Source organism: Cynara cardunculus, assembly GCF_001531365.2.
Source record: "Cynara cardunculus var. scolymus isolate 2C chromosome LG 17, CcrdV1, whole genome shotgun sequence".
Classification (NCBI taxonomy): domain Eukaryota; kingdom Viridiplantae; phylum Streptophyta; class Magnoliopsida; order Asterales; family Asteraceae; genus Cynara; species Cynara cardunculus.
In genome coordinates, this window is record NC_037544.1 from 34,672,770 (window position 1) to 34,690,943 (window position 18,174).

Genomic DNA, 18,174 nt, shown 5'->3' on the forward strand with positions numbered 1-18,174 from the left:
AAAACCGTAAAAACTACTCTCATCCATCGTTAATCTTATGAAAATTTTTCATGAACTTGTTAATCTTGTGAAATTGTTTCATATAATACTTTTTTTGATGAAGTTGTTTCATATGTGGTTATGAAATTGTTTCATATGTGGTTATGAAATTGTTTCATATACTACTTAATGAAATTTTAATGAAACTGTTTCATGTATTTCTCTAAAATTAAAATAATGAAGATGATAATATCCATGATTAACACCCTCCACAATAAAAATGGTTAATCAACCTCTCATAATTACAAATAAATGAACAAAATGAAAAATTATGATTGGTTGAATGAGGTTTTTACGGTTTTTACAGATTGAGTGGTTTTTATTTGAACCCACCCATATATATATATATATATATATATATGTATATGTATATATATATATATATATATATGGAAAAATCAAAAATAAGCATAGAATAAAGGGAGCTTTTGTGATGTAGAGTAGGTCCAGAAATTAATCGATGCTTTTATGGACCAAGAGGAGAAAGGAAAGCAAGCTGAAAAGAGTCGTAACTCAAAGTGGCTATAACTTTTGATCCGTAAGGAGCAACCGGGCCAAATGATGTGCTTAGAAGCTCGTGATAGACAAAACGTCATGATAAAACGCCTATGGTGGTATGACCAAACTATTGCCTCAAATCCTTCCATCTATTGCTTCGAATCAACCAAGAGGTATTTTTGTGATTTTCATTTTTTATTTATTTCAATTATAGTAATCAGATTGCATGGAAACAACATCATCTGATTTTTCCGATGGATGATGACATCGGAAAAACCCTCGCCGCTAACTGCAATTTCCGACGGAATTTCTGAAGGATTTGTATTTTCCGGTGGAAAAAACCCGCCAGAAATCCGTCGAACAGTTTAATAATATGTTATACCTTTTTCAAGTTAATGAAGTTTTAGAAAATGTGATTAGTGTTACCGACGAAATTTCCGTCGGTAATTTCATTTCATTTTTTTAAACTTTTATTCAAAATAATAACCGGTTTTAATTTCAAAAATTAAAATACAAATTTCCGACAGATTTCCGTCGGTAATTATATTTAAAAAAAGGTTTTTTTTCTTATTTAAAATACGAAATGCTTTTTATTTTTAATAAATGAAAATATTTATCGATTCCATCGGACAATCCGCCAGAAAATTTGTTTTAGTAAAGCTTAAATTTAATTATTTATCGACGGATTATCTACTAGAAATCCGTCGGAAATGTAGCTAGTATGGGTAAAAAAACCAAAAAAGCACCTAATCTAAAATCCTAAAATATAAAAATCCTGTAAATTAAATACAAATATTGTAATGTTCAGTTTTAATTTTTATTGAACCGGTTTCGAATTAAATATCGATAGAAAGTTCAAGGGTAAAATCATATAATTGGTGGAAGATGAGGGACCAAAGATAGAATTTAGGTCACCTACTTGTGATTTAAAATTCCAGGTCCAATAGCATGGATTGAATTTTGGTTTATGTGTAAGGTATTCACATGGGGGATGGAGGTAGGGTGCATGCCCATGCACCACCTCACGTTTCATATATGTTCATATAAAGCTTGTTTTTGGGTAGAGACTTCATGGGAGAGGAATTGGGTAAGTTTTTGTGAGAAAGTTATACGTTGTGTTTTCACGTAGATCCAGATAGAGGTTCAGTGAGATTTCGGTTGATATCGGACAAAGTGGGTTTTTACAAAGCTTTTATAAAATATGTGTTATTATGTCACACGTGATTTATTTTGATACATGAAATTATGTGATACTTTTGGTTTTGGACTAACATGTCGACGCATTAAAATAGTGGTGGGGAATCTGTGATAGTCGACGGGACAACCACGACATGGTGGGCATCCGCAATAGTTAGCGGGACACTCGCGACAGGTGGCGGTGGCGGTGGCGGTGGCGGTGGCGGTGGCGGTGGCGGTGGCGGTGGCGGTGGCGGGGCATCCGCAATATGTTAGGTCGTTGATATTCTTTATCGCCCAACACTTTATACGATGAGACATGGTCATCGCTCAAAGCTTGTACTATTAAGCTTTTATCTTTCAGGACTTGGGCGGATTGGCAGCTCTTCGTCCAAGATTTTGCCCGGATACACCTTTCATCGCTTAGGCCTTGGGCAAATTGAGTGCTCATAGCCCAAGTCTTGTCCTGTTAGACCCTTCATCGCTCAGGCCTTAGACGGATTGAGTGCTCGTCACACAAGCCTTGTCCGATGAAGGAGTTCATCATCCAACTTTGCCTAATGAGGAGGTTCATTGCCCAAGTTTGGACGATGAAGAAACCCTACGACTCCATTTGGGTAAAATATTTTCCAACTGTTTTGACTCAACAAAAACTATCGGTTCAATTTTAGAACTGTTTACTGGAATCTCGATTTAAACTTGAAGGAAATCACTCACCAGACCTTTCGGTCTAACCCTCAATCGTTTTCAAAATAATATTTACAGGTCAACTAAGGTTGGAAGATAAAGATAAGGAAAAGATGTAACTAGTTGTTGGACTAGTTTTGTTAGATTAGTTCTTGTATTCATGATATTTGTTGATATACACGGATATAACTGATCTCTTTGTATATATTGGAACCTGTTATATGATATGTCATGTATTTTGGGATTTGGTTTTGGTGGGCCTTTACAATTGGTATCAAAGACTCGGTTTAAGAGATCTAAGTATTTCTCTGGTACTTAGACTTAAACTAAATGCAGTAACCGTATGATTATAGGTTCCACTGGAATTTAGAGCATGGGAATGTGTTAAATATAATTGGGTCTAAAGGGACGGAAAGTACGGTAAATTTAAATTACATATGGCCAATGTTATCATGAGTTTACAGGTGCTTGTTTGAACTTTAACATCTTATATTATATTTAAATATGTGTTTATTTGTGTACATGCTTATTGTTGCAGTTAAGAGCGATAAGATAAAATGGCAGATAATCCTATACGTCCAGTTAGGAATGTGCTTGAGAATCCTGATAGAGTAAATCCTGTGTTGAGAAATTTCCCTGAAGGAACGTCTGCTGGTCATGGAAAAGAACAAGGAAGAGGAATCCTAGATACTGAAATAAAACCAGAAAATACTGCAACAATAGAAACAAGGGGCCGAGGTCGAGGAAGAGAAAGAGGTATCCAACAAGAAATTCATATTGAGCGTGAGATGTCAATATAAGAAAGCTCGACTTCAGGCCATAGACAGGGCAGAGCAAGAGGCAGAGGTCGTGCTCATAACCCTGGGTATATTACTCATGTAATGTTAGTGGCTGAATTGGTGAAATTTCAAAATAATTTGGTAATTCTGCTGGGGTGTCCTATTCAGCATAATTCAGAAGTGGTGGTGAATCCGAATTTCCACGAAGAAGTCGGGGTAAGTACACTGGTAACAACCACATCTGCACCACTTACCTCATTTTCAGTACCAAAGGGAGGCAATATTAAGTTGTTTCTTGCATGTAAGCCTCCTAAGTTTTCTGGTGAACGTGATCCGGTTAAGGCCATGTGTTGGCTTAAAGAAACGGAGTTGAGTCTAAAGACCAGTAAAAGTGCGAAAGAAGATAAAGTGATATTTGTTGTATTGAGATTACGGTCACTGGTGGGAAATTATGATGAGTTCAGATCCGAATATTCTGGATACAATGTTTTGGGAGGATTTTGTTACAAAGTTTAAAGCACAGTATTGTCCTAAAATTATGATACGAAAGCTAGAGGACGATTTCTTACGATCAAAGCAGGACAATATGACGATTGTCAATATACTGAAAGATTCATGGAACAGTCCCCATTTGAAGAGACATATGTTGCAACTAAAGACAGCAAAGTGAGAAAATATATCTGGGGTTTGGAATCCAACCTCAGATTGTATGTGATTTCCAGAAATCCGGTTACGTTTCAAACAACGGCTGATGCTGAGGAAATTCTGGAGCAAGGTAACAATTGGCAACCACAAGAGAGGATTGGGGAGAAAAGGAAAGGGGATGCGATAGTGGCTGATTTTCATAGACCTAAGTTTGTTGGAACCCAAAATCATCCAAAACAAAGGTTTACTGATACACCATGTGCCCAATGTCATAGGGTACATCAAGGGGAATGTAATACTGACCCACGAAGGTGTTATAAATGTCAAGAATCGGGACATCTGGCCAAAGATTGGCGAGCGATACGATGATGTTTTACATGTAATTCCCCCTATCATATTCAATATGACTGTCCACAAGCAAAGGGAAGGGGATCTGGTCATTTTGGGGGCAATCCACCCAATTGGGGGCCGATTGTTGATAGAAATATTCCTAGTGGCCATGGAGAGGTAAAGTGTGGAGAGACAGCGATGAGAGGACGAGCTTTCCAAATGACGAGAGGAAAAGCTGAAGAAAACCTGGAAATGGTAACAGGTACATTCTTTATTAATTCAGTATGTGCCGAAGTCTTATTTGATTCCGGTGCAAATCGTTCATTTATGTTGCCTTCATATGTTGGATGTACGTGTATAAAGTCTAAGATGTTAGATAATACTTTGATGGTAGAAATAGCAAACGATAGTGAATTCTCGGTTAAGGAAGTCTTTGATGATTGTATTATAGCAGTAGAGGGGTGTGATGTACCCATTCAATTATTCCCTATGTCGTTGCGAGAACTTTATGTAATAGTGGATATGGATCGGTTAGCTAAAAACTAAGCCAACATAATCTATAATAAGAAAATGATTCATATAGATTTATCGGGGAATAGGCCAGTTATAATTTATGACGATAGGCGAGACCGTTGTTCAAGTCTTATTTCTGTTTTAAAGGCTCGAAGTTATGTGCAGAAAAGGTGTGTAAGCTTTCTCGCTTATGTGATTGATATGAAGAAAGAAAAGAGTAAGATGGAGAATATTCCAGTCATGAGTGAACTACCAGAAGTATTTTCGGAAGACTTGACAAGTTTACCTCCTGATCAATAGAGTTTCAGATCGAATTGATACCTGGAGCTGCGCCAGTTGCTCGTTCACCATATAGATTAAATTTGTCTGAATTGAAGGATTTAATGTCACAGTTTAAAGAATTGTTCGACAAAGGCTTTATCTGACGGAGTACATCTTCTTGGGGTGCACCAATATTGTTTGTAAAGAAGAAAAATGGGTCGATAAGGATCTGTATCAAATACCGTGAGTTGAATAAGAATAAGTATCCACTCCCAAGAACTGAAGACTTATTTGATTAGTTGATTGGGGCTAGTTACTTTTCAAAGATTGACTTAGGACCCGGTCATCAGCTAAAGATACGAGAAGAAGATGTGTCGAAAACGACATTCTGTACGCGCTATGGTAATTAAGAGTTCCTAGTAATGCCATTTGGACTTACAAACGCACCAGCAACATTCATGGACGTGATGAATAGGGTGTGTCATCCATATCTCGATAAATTTGTTATTGTTTTTACCGATAACATATTGATATACTCTCGATCTGAGGATGAGCACGCGAATCATCTGCGACTGATTCTAGAGTTATTGAAGTGAGAGAAATGGTATTCAAAGATGTCAAAATGTGAGCTATGCCTACGAGAAGTCCAATTTCTGGGCCATGTCATTTTTGATGCGGGTATTAAAGTAGATCCATGCAAAATTAAAGTCATCGAGAAGTGGGAAGCACCGCGAACGCCAACAGAAATCCTGAGTTTCCTTGGATTGGCAGACTATTACTGAAAGTTTATACAAGACTTTTTCTCGTATTGCTACACTGTTGACCGGACTGACGAAAAAGAATGTGAAATTTGAGTGGAAAGAGGTGCAAGCTGAAGCCTTCCAAATGTTGAAAGATAAGTTGTGCAGCGCGCCGATTCTATCCTTACCAGACGATACGGAAGATCTTGTGGTCTATAGTGATGCTTCGAAACTGGGTTTTGGGTTGCGTGATGATGCAACGTGGAAAGGTAATAGCTTATGCTTCCAGATAGTTAAAAGAGCATGAAAAGCAATATCCTACTCACGACATGGAGCTGGCAGCCGTAGTCTTTGCTTTGAAGATCTGGAGACATTACCTATATGGAACTAAGTGCCAAACTTTTACAGATCATAAAAGTTTGCAGCATTTGTTCCATCAGGGAGAATTGAATATGAGTCAAAGACGATGGTTGGGACTGGTTAGTGATTATGATTGTGAGATTTTGTATCATCCAGGCAAGGCTAATGTGGTAGCTGACGCGTTGATCCGTAAAGAAAGAGTGGTACGATTAAAGCTACAGCCTTAAGAACGATATTATTTCCGAGCATTCACGAGGAATTACAACGTTTTCAAAGTGGAGTTATGAAAGAAGATAAGATCAAGCGAGAGCGACTTGATGGTCTATTAACGGAGTTAGTAAAAGACAGTCGAGAATTGTTATGTTTCCGAAATAGAGTCTGGGTGTCATGTTATGGTAATATCAGAGAGATAACACTGAGTGAAGCTCACAAATCTCGTTTTTCCATTCACCTGGGTACGAATAAAATGTATCGAGATATGAAACAATTCTATTGGTGGCCGGGAATGAAGAAAGACATAGCGATACATGTTAAGCAGTGTATGATTTTCCTACAAGTGAAGATAGAGCATCTGCGACCTATAGTAAGTTGTAGTCGTTAGAAATTCCAGTTTGGAAATGGGATCACATTTCTATGGATTTCATAACCAATATGCCTAGAACACCGAAAGGCTTTGATGCTATATGGGTTGTTGTGGATCGAGTATCCAAGTTTGCTCATTTTTTACCAATGAAAGAATTGTATTCTATGGATCGACTGGTGAACTATATATTGATTAAGTGGTAACACGTCACGGTGTTCCATTGTCGATTATTTCTGATCGAGATAGTCAATTCACATCTTTGTTTTGGAAGACTTTTCAAAGAGAAATGGGTTCACAAATAAAGTTGAGTACGACTTATCATCCACAGATCGATGGACAAAGTGAACAAACGATCCAGACGCTCGAAGATATGCTGTGGGCATATGTTATTGATTTTGGAGGATCGTAGGATAGTCATTTGCCTTTGATTGAGTTCGCCTACAACAACAGTTATCATTCGATTGTTTAGGCGGCACCTTTTGAAGTGTTGTACACGCAAAAGTGTCGAACACCATTGTGTTGGAACGAAATGGGCGAGAAACAATTGGTTGGACCTGATATAATTCAGCTGGCAGTGGATAAGATTAATCAGATCCGTGAATGAATGAAAGTAGCCCATGATTGGCAGAAAAGTTACGCTGATAAGCATCGTAAGCCGATTGAGTTTCAAATTGGTAATAGGGTGATGTTGAAAGTATCACTCTGGAAATGAGTTGTCCGTTTTGGAAATAAAGGTAAGTTGAGTCCAAGGTATATTGGACCGTTTTCTATCATTGAACGAATCGGGGAAGTGGTGTACAAACTAGAACTTTCTATGGAGTTGAGTGGTATTCATAAAAATTATCATGTATCAAATCTGAGGAAGTGTCTAACAAATCTAGAAAAAGTTGTGCCTCTACCATAAATCAAAATTGATTAAAAGTTGTGTTTTGAAGAGACTCTTGAAGCCATTACTGACTTCAAAGTAAAAGTGTTGAGAAAGAAAGAGATTAGACTAGTGAAAGTACAGTGGTGATATCATAAGAGGCCATAAGCCACCTGGAACCCGAGTCTGAGATGAGAATAAAGTATCCTCATTTGTTCACCTAGTGGAATTTCATGACAGATTTTTTCTAAGAAGAGGATATTGTAATGTTCGGTTTTAATTTGCATTGATCGGGTTTCGAAATAAATATCGATGGAAAGTTCAGAAATAAAATGTTATAGTTGATGAAAGATGAGGGACGAAAGATAGAATTTATGTCACCTACTTGTAAACTAAAATTTCAAGTCCAATAGCATGAATTGGATTTTGATTTATGTGTAAGGTATTCACGTAGAGGGGACGAGGTAGGGCATGCACTGCCTCACATTTCATTTATGTTTATATAAAGCTTGTTTTTGGTAGAGACTTCATGGAAGAGGAATTGGGTAAGTTTTTTTAGAGAAAGTTATACGTTTTGTTTTCACGTAGATCCGAATAGAGGTTTGGTGAGATTTTGATTGATATTGGACGAGGTGAATTTTTACAAAGCCTTTGTAAGATACGTGTTATTATGTCACACGTGATTTATTTTGATACATGAAATTATGTGACGTGTTTGGTTTCGGACTAACATGTCGAGGCATTAAAATAGTGGCAGGGCATCCGCGATAGTTGGGGGGATAACGGCGATAGTTGACGGGATAACCGCGATAGGTGGCGGTATATTCTTTACCACCCAACACTTTATCCGATGAGACATGGTCATCGCCCAAAGCTTGTACTCTTAGGCTTTTATCTTTCAGGCCTTGGGCGGATTGGTAGCTCATTCCCAAGCCTTTGCCCGGATACACCTTTCATCGCTCAGGCCTTGGGCGGATTGAGTGCTCATCGCCCAAGCCTTCTCCAATTAGACCCTTCATCGCTCAGGCCTTGGGCAAATAGAGTGCTCATCACCCAAGCCTTGTCCGATGAAGAAGTTCATCATCCAACTTTGCCCGATGAGGAGGTTCATCGCCCAAGCTTAGGCGATGAAGAAACCCTACGACTCAATTTGGGTAAAATATTTTCCAACTGTTTTATAACTGTTTACCATAATCCCGGTTTAAACTCGAGAGAAATTTCTCACTAGTTCTTTCGGCCTAACCCTTAATCATTTTCAAAATAATTTTTGCAGGTCAGCTCAGGTTGGAAGATAAAGGTAAATGAAAGATAAAAATGGTTGTTGGACTAGTTTTTGTTAGATCAGTTCTTGTATTCAGGATATTTGCTGATATATAAGGATATAACTGATTTGTTTGTATGTATTGGAACATGTTATATGATATGTCATGTATTTTGGGATTTGGTTTTGGCGGGCCTTTACAAATATACAATCCACAAATCCATCATAAATACCTAATATGATTATCCGGATGAAATAATATACAAATACAAATTCTTCAACAAAATTAAAGTACGATTGGTGACACTAGTTCATAAATACAATATATCAAATATACTGCGGCGGGGTCGGCGGAAACTGTTGAGATTGTGTAAACCTCTTCATCATATTCATCATGTTTGCATGTTCTTTCTTTCGGATCTCATCTTCCTTGTTTCGGATCTCTTCTCAGCGGAGAATTTCATTAACCTCCTTATGTAGGATCTCATCTTGAGTGCGCATTTCTTGAATTTGGGACTGTAAGTCGTTAATTAACTATAAATACAATAAAACGTTAAAATTTCCAATAAGAAGTATAAATAAAATAGATAAATAACAAAGAATAAAGAGGTAGACACCTGACTATCTACATTAGACGATCCACTCGAGTTTGCTTGTGAGGATGTCCCGGTCAAAACCAAATTAGGATCTTGATTGTACCCGAAGCCAAATAGATGACATTTCTTAGATCCCCCAACCGCCAACCGCCTCATTCCACAAGTCGGTACCAACTAGGGGATAGGCCTAGGGATCCTCGTATGTGATAAAACTTATAATCAAGATAGTAGTATATTTGTGATAGAAGATTAGTTTATTAAGGATTATCATATATCGGCAAATTCAATCCCGATTTATTAAGGATTTATCACCACGGTTACAAATAATACTACCATTTTTAATTTAATAATATTTTATTTTATCCATTTATTAAATACGATATGTTGTCCATATTCTTTCTTGCCTTCTCGCAAACTAGTTTGCGAGTCGCATGATCCTCCCTCTCTCTCTCACAGAGTAAAAGATGGACGATCAAACAAGAATTGACTATTTAAAAGAATACGAAAACAGTTAAATCACGTGTAAAATCACAATGTAATTTTACATTAACGGTAAAAAAATGGGTGGGCGACTTTGGCCGCGTCTTTAGGTCACAAAGCAAAGTTGCATGAATCACATGTGATTTTGTACGTAATCACATATGATTAGACCGTTTTCTTATTATCTTAAATATGTATCGTTCTTTCTTGAACCCGACTCTCTGTATGTATACATACATACATTGTATGGTACAAGTTAGCCATGTAGCATGGAACCCCTGGTCAGGTGATTTTTGATTTCATTGTTTTCATCCGAGGGAAGTGGAGCCTGGATCCCTCTTGACCGGACAACCACCTCTTACCCGGTAAGCAAGCAGGTAGAAAACTACCCCTAAGACTAACTAGATCATATGATCAAGATTTTTAAGTGAATCCTACAGGTTCACTAAAGAATGAGAAGAAAAATAAACATGGCTTGGAAATATGTTCAATAAGGTTAACAACTTTCCAAAAAAATAGAAATAAAAACAACAGTTGATTAACTAAGGTTTACAATATTACCAACCAAACCAAATGGTACATCATGCTCTGATCTCCTGTAAAGATTTCTGACCCCTCTCTCTCTCTCTCTCTCTCTCTCATCAAGTTTTAAATACAACTGGGGCACCAGATAATTAAGCACTTAATATATAACACAACTGCTCAGCCTAATTGTACTTTAGAACACTAAGTTACCAGTTGTTTAGTGATGGAAAGGATTTACAACGATAAATATGTTAAGAATGTCGGTTAAAATCACTGTGCGTTGATCATAACTGACCGGAATGGCACCCTTTTGATATCGACAAAGGTTGAAAACTCATTCTTTAATGGTTGTTTCCATGGTTCTCCATCCATCTGCATAAAAGCTTTCTTCCATGCTCCACCTCTAAACTCGAATCGAATTGCAGCAGCCTGAGGAGCAAAAAATTTTAACCATTTTGTATAGCATGTAATAGTTGCAACAACTGTGCAATCCCAAAAAACAAAAACTGCAAGGACGGATTTTTAGCAGTAAAGAAATAGCATCTATCTTGGATTGTATTCTTTTAGGATATGTGGAAGCCTGTTGAATATAAGCTCAACAAGCCTAATTTTAAGGAAAAGAGGTTTCAACTGACCTGTGCTATGTGTTTGGCTGAAATAAGCTCGACCATCACAAATGATGCATGCCATCCGTGCTTGAAGCCAAAAACTTCTAACAGACCATCATCAGCGTTAGCCTCAACAAAACCTTTCTGCATTTGAACCAATTGCAAATGAAACAGCTTCAGAATAACTTGTGAACCATTAGATGTAGGAATCATTGTGGTTATAGATCACTAGATGTGGGAAATAAAGTTCTACCTTTTCCATATATTTCGGCTTCAACTTACCCCATGGATTTCTTCCACTTGCATAGTTATGAAGATTCAAAGCAACAATAGATCTGACACTGGAAGATGATCGATTGTCAGCCAACAAATGGGGTGTAAAACCTGAGTTTCAATTCATTCCCCTCAATTTGTTGAGGAATGTTCATTACCCTGTATCTGGTAATGGCTCATTTCATTGAATCAAACCCCACTCCATTAATGATTTCCATTTCCATTTCCATTTTCCCATCCCAGATTACCCCCAAAGTGCATTTTGTTCATCATAAACCAAGTGAGCATAACCAATTGTGTCTATATGCTCCATGCCTTCTCAAATCAGTAATTAAGTCACAACTAGATAACAAAGCCAAACCAAACAGACCCACTATATCCCACTCGATTGAAGCGTTTGGAGGGTGGGATGTACACAGACGTGTCTTTTAACCCAAAGGGTAGAGCCGTTGTTTCCTTGAAGACGTCTATTTCAGTGAAGAACGCTAGATGATAACATGAAAACCAGCCTATTGGTACTTTATGGTGATTAAAAAGATTGCATCTACTTTCTTCATCCCAAGAAAATTGCAAAACTTTCCATTTACCGTCCCAAAATAAATTTCCAAAAGGAAAAAGGCACACAGTTCAAATATGTAATTATTACACTTTTTAATTACTAAATGACAACTTTACCCTTAATAATAGAGGGAGAAATGAATTTCTCCATCACATAAATAAGGGTAGAATTGAAAAGTAGATACTTAATCTAGAAAGTAAGCACTTATCTGGGACAAACTAAAATGGAAATGTGGATACTTATTTTGGAACGAGATGGAGGAAGTATAACATTATCTTTTTCTTGGCAAACTTAGAAGATAAAATCGCCTATTTTGTCCGTAGTCATGATGACCATCCTTGGTGTTATTGATTGCAAATGCACAAGTTTTTTGGTCTCATTAAAGAGCATTTATGGTTTCGACTAGTAATCAAATGTGTCCGGTCAGACTAATGCAGTTTTTGTGGGACGGAGAGAGTTTAATATCACTCCAAAAGTAAACTTACCTTGGAGGGATAGGAACAAGCTCCCACTCTGAGCTGTTGAGCCTTTTAACATATAGCCTCAAAATGTTCTTTAGTCCCCTGCATTCATCAGATGGTTAAAAAATGACAAATGGGCATCTTTGTTCTTCAATGATTATGTAGGCATAATGTGAGAAATTGTTACCTCAAACCCGGGTCAGCCATACAAGGCGTAAAAAACCACCCTTGTTTGCAACTGTATCCAGAGTAAATCATCTGTTTCAAGAAAGCAGTCAAGAAAATTTGTAAATATACCCAAACTAGGCACCCGATAACCGTATAACATAGCCATGATCCTTAGAAATATTGATTAAAGATGCTCGTGACAAGAAGACATCAGAAAGATGTATGATATCTCATGAAAAGCCAACTAAAGTTCAGACTTCAGACCTTGTTCGAAATAGGACCTTGTGCAAGGTAAGGTTTCTCATTTCGTAAATGATGGAAACCGTAAGCCACTTGGGCATCCATTCCTGCGTCAAGAAAGCTAAATGGATAAGATAGTTAAAAGAGAACAGAGAATGAAAGTAAATTTAAATTAAAAAATATGAATGACTTCCATACTAAGATAATTAGTACACAATTAAACAAATCATGTGTCAGGTAAGGTCTGCGTACATATTACCCCATGCCTGACCTTCAGGTGGGATATACTGGGTTCATTTGGTTTCGCTTTTATGTGTCAATCCCCAAAAGAAAAGAAAAGAAAGCAGCATACCTATGCTGAAGTAATTATAGAACACTCCTTGATAACATGAAACTTTCTCAGGTAACTTCCCATCAGTTTCTAAATCCTGCAACGAAGCCCATGAAAGTTTACTTGTTACTTGAGGTTAACGGTTGTGCTTCTAGTATTATCCTAAATTGTTGTTGTTAAATACGAGACGTGCATTAGATTTACAATATATTTGTGCGTTATATTGGACAAGAAAAGAAATAAAAAGGAAGTTTTAGTGAGCACGTAGCAATGAAGGTCAACAAGAAGCCAATAACATGGACCCTAAAGTCCGCAAATTAACACCATATGTCACATTCGAGTCTTCTTAGGGCCACTAGGGATTTTCCTGACTTTTATTTCTGGGGCCCATGGGATTGGTGAACACAAGATGGGCGAGACATCCATGGTTACTAAAAATAAAAAGGCCGCAAACTGATTAATATTACCAACCTGATCAAAGACAACCTCCTCTGTTTGCTTTAAAGAATGAGGGGTATCCAAATCTTCACCAGCAGGCATTGATATCGAGAGATTCCAACTGCATATGGTAAGATATATGTCACGACATGATAGCTGTAGAATCAGGGACAAAAGCAGCACCCTCAAATAAAAAATTATGCATAAAAATGAATCTTGAAATTTTGTGATATCTAAAGAATGATTCAGCAAACGAATTGCTTGCAGGTTTCAGTAAGCAAATACCAGTATACGTTCTTCTGTCCCTCCTAATTCTGGCATCAGTTAAAACTAGCCACATCAAAGCTCAACATTTTTCTCAATTCCTAACCACCGAGTTTGAGCCAAAAGCAGGCATTTTTCTCAATTCATCCATTTCCACCCTATCGTGTATCTTGTTAGCAAAGTATTCAATGAAACTAGTTTTCACCACAATGCAGACAATAATCATGCCTAACAGAAGAGGTTGTGGCATACACTGAAGTCCTAAAAAGGTTTCTAAGATTCACCTGGTGAACCCCTGATTCCATGGGACTTGGAACTACTATAACATTATCATGGTTAAATGATGATCCATGGAACTCGAATCTGCTTAGAGTCTAATAAAGTTAGGGACCTGAAACATTATTTAGAAAGAAGATTACAAATGTTGCCATAGGATGATAAAACTAAATACATTGAACTCTAGTCTGCTTGGAACCCCCGTCCTATTGTCGCCAGTGATCATTATGGGGAAGACATGAACAAATACTGAGTTATTGGTTCTAACTGAAGTGGCACGGTATAAACAAAACGTCAATAAACTTAACTCACCTATCCAGATGGCTAGTCTGAGAATGAGTGGCCCGGTCAAGAGTCCTTTTTATGGCTGCCCTCCAGTTAAAAGGAAATGAACCACCCTGGAAATAAGTTCAAGTACACCTCAAGAACCTGAAGAAGATGAGAGAACTGAACATTTAAAGGCATGATAATTAAGATTACCCAACCAAAACTCCTGGACAAGTCGTTTCCTGTACCAAGAGGTATAATTGCTGTTGGTGGAACTGGATCGCGTCCCTGCTTGTGAAGCTCTCCTAGGCATCCAAGAACCCAACCCACAGTACCATCACCTCCAGCAACCTGTCAGTCAGAAATTACATCGTCACTATCCATTGGTAATCACTACAAGCACTTCAACATTTCACTAGTTTGTTCTCAATTGATGGGCATTTTAGATATTTAACTAATAACCAAACAATCTGAGTTAAACCATGTATACATACCACTATCCTCAACCTTTCACGAGTTTCTTTGGCACAGTTGTCTCCAAGACCAGCAAACCTCTCCAAGCAACCCAACCCATACTGAACGAACTCATGGGGCTTTACGGTTTGAAGGTCAAAGACCTGGTGCAACACAGAAATTAAATCAATGAAAGAACTGGTCTTTCCGATAGCAAATGGAGCAAAGGGTTGGTAACTGTAGTAAAGTTTGTAAAAATGTTCAAGTATTTAGCTGCAAAAACAACAATTTTCTCAATCTTGAGCACCTTCTGAAACTAAGATTTAAATCAAGAATTCAAGATCCCCCTAAACTCAATCCTCTTTCAGAAACATTTAGATGTAGATCCAGAAACCAGTTTTAATTTATCACTAAATATCCAAATTGTGATAACTTTCAACACCCAAAATCCTGTTAATTTGCAACTTCAAAAACCCTCTTTAGCGATATAGTTTTCTTGAATTCCTCTTATTCTTAAGCCACCTTGTTTTAACTGTCAGTCTCCAGTTCAGATCAAAATTTACCGTCAATTAAAATATTATTAAAATGGATATCTAAAGCTTAGATGATAACAAAATTTTAATCAAAATCAATAAAATTTGTACTCGTAGGGCAAATTAAACTTTACTTTAAGATATTTATTCAGAAGTAAACCTGTTCTTCGCCCATCAAATCCTGCAACCTCGCTTTAAGCTCCGGTCCATGGCGCCCGCCGCTCTTGGAGTTAATAAAAACAACCAACGGACACTCAGCGGCAACGACCAGCGGCTTATCCCCGGCGGTAGTAGTGCCGTCATAATGATGCTTTCCAGAATCAATATCTTTCGAGGCAATGGAGTCACGTATAGCAAAACGTAAATACTCCGGCATCGTGATCTTCTGCCGCAACTCCTCTTTAGGAATCCTTATTCCAGATAACGAACACCCTTTTATCGAATCTATCACCGATGACTTCACGGCCACCCTATTCACCATCTTTTCCGGTTCCGGCGATTCCATCTTAATCACTCTGTTTCTGGGTTGAAGCGGGCAGTCTCGAATCTGTATATTTTCAGGTAAGAGAACGAAAATATTCCGACTTAAATTTCGATACGATTGTATGAGAGAAACTGTCGTCGGTTTTCTAGAGAGTGTGAGTGTGGGTGTGGGTGGAAAATGGGGCCGGCGAGAGTGTCGCTTTTCAAGTCCGGCGGAGGGGAGCTGTTTGAAAATTTGGTTTTTCCTTTTTGTACAAAAAAATTTAATATGTTTTTATTATAGCGTCAATCGTTTGACTATTATGCCCTTCAGATTTTTAATAAATTACGAAACAACCTGTTTTTCTGAAAGCTTTTGTAGGTTTTTGGCCGTTCAAATTCGCCCACGAGAGTCCGCACGTACTTTTTACATTTATAGCGCTGTGTATTAACATTTTATTCCCTTCAAATTGAGGATATTTACAAAATACATCCTCTAATCAAAGTAAATTATACTTTCAGCCCCTTTTTAAACAAAGTTCTCTATTTTACAACATATGCAAGTTAAGGGGTATAACATGAAACTTATTTAAGAGTAATGTCAGTTCCTCGTAAAAAAAAACTCTAAACGACGTTTGACAGATAATACAGTATAAATCTAGAATTTTCATTTTTAATAATAAATTGTATTACTTATCATTCTCTGTTTACAATTAAAAAAAAAATTAAACATCGTTGCATTTTGGGGTGAAAAAGATCGAGCTTCTAACGATTTAGTAATTCTCGAACTCGAGTTGATCTTGAACACAAAATAAAACTCGTTTTAACTTAACGAATTGAGCTTTATAACACCAATGTTCAATTTGACTCATTTGAAAACTCGGTTAAACTTTTTGGGATCGAGTTGAATCATTCGAGCATACCTTTTTTCGAACCAAACATGCTCATATGTTTATAAGTCATAAATAAAAAGACATAAAAGTTATCGAGATCGACAAATAATCGAGTTAATCAATCACGAGTTTGAATCCATAAACGAAAAATAAAACTTGAGCTCGATAATTTAAAAAAAAAATTCTAGCTCGAACTGGAGCCCTACTTTAAAAAACCTACTACTCGACTCCATTCGACTCATTTACACCTCTACATTTCACATGCTGAGTATTTTGTTAATGACATGAAGGTTCTTAAAGGTGGTAGGGGAATAAATTGCAATAAGTATAGGGGTCCATTGGGGATTCCCTTAAAGTCAAGGGATGTAAATGTAAATAGCAAATTTAAGAATCCAAACGAGATCAGTTCCAATAGGTCAGCAGGAAGACAGATAAGCTGCCAGTTGGACAACTTTTGTCGTATTTCCAGGTAAGCAGGCCCACAAATAATAAAACAAATTATTAAATATTATTTCTATTTTTGAACCAACCTTTAATTCATGGTTATTTTCTTTCAAAAGCGAAGTTTAAAATATTTATTTATATTATAATATAAAGTATTTAATAAAAACTGTTAAAAACTATTTTTTATGTATGAAATATTTTTTATTGATGTATATTATTTAAAATTAAGATTACAAGTAATTATGCGTAAATACAACTTATTAAAGCTCTATTTTTAAATTTGTGTAACTAACTGTAGATAAACATAATCAAATATAGAATAAACATTCATTTTAAATATAGAAAATCTAAAATATAATTAAGATAACCATTAAGTTCTAACAGAATGTTTAATTATTATCTTTATAAAAAAGTATATTATTAAACCAAAAATAAATTACTTTGTTATTAAATCTAAATTAAATTATAATAAAAGTTTGAATTAAAGAAGTTATACCAAAAAAACGAAAACTATTAAATAGTTAATTTGATATTAATATCGATTTGTTTTATTTTCAATTTTTTATGTTATCTTCAAATTTATTATTCAAAAATAAAAACATTGCCGCTTTCTCAAAACCACATAAAATCGTATTATATCGATAAAGACAAATAATAAAAACTAAATATTAAAATGAAGATTTATCTCGTTGCATTATGTGAGTACCCTTCTAGTATTTTTTTTAATGCATATCGTTCCTAAATTTTGAGCATTTTCAATGAATTACGTTTCTTTATCTATCGACCGCTAACTTTTTCTCTCAAAAACAATCAAATAAAAAGACATTTTGGTCCTTTTATATATTTTCTATTAAAATAAAAAAAAAATATTATATGTTATAATATTGTAAACTATAAATATAAAAGAAAAGAAAAAACAAAAAGGATAACCCTAATATGGTGGTTTGAGTGAAGTAGATCGTCATTAGATTCAAGATGATCGGAGATGGGGGATCGACAAACCACTATTGTTCATCGCATCTATGAGACCAGTGAAATGGATGGCGTTGCCGAAGACGAGATCATCGAGGGACGACCACCATCATAAAATCAAAATCCCACTTTAATGGGCAATTTTGACCACCAAAATAAAGATCTTCCACCCCATGAAACCGAGATCAAAGAGG

The 18,174-nt window shown here is 36.5% G+C and overlaps 1 protein-coding gene across 1 annotated transcript; it reads right to left on the bottom strand.

The window, feature by feature from the left end:
• Window positions 1–10,297: 10,297 nt before the first annotated feature.
• LOC112500810 (diacylglycerol kinase 4-like) lies at window positions 10,298–15,714 on the bottom strand. The gene is made up of 12 exons (XM_025104394.1): window positions 15,370–15,714; window positions 14,718–14,840; window positions 14,437–14,574; window positions 14,269–14,354; window positions 13,450–13,537; window positions 13,000–13,075; window positions 12,672–12,754; window positions 12,427–12,497; window positions 12,264–12,341; window positions 11,200–11,287; window positions 10,974–11,090; window positions 10,298–10,767 (listed from the first exon to the last, which is right to left on the bottom strand). Exons 1-12 carry the CDS (start codon window positions 15,712–15,714, stop codon window positions 10,609–10,611), a joined length of 1,452 nt encoding a protein of 483 aa, XP_024960162.1. The 3' UTR covers window positions 10,298–10,608.
• Window positions 15,715–18,174: the final 2,460 nt, after the last annotated feature.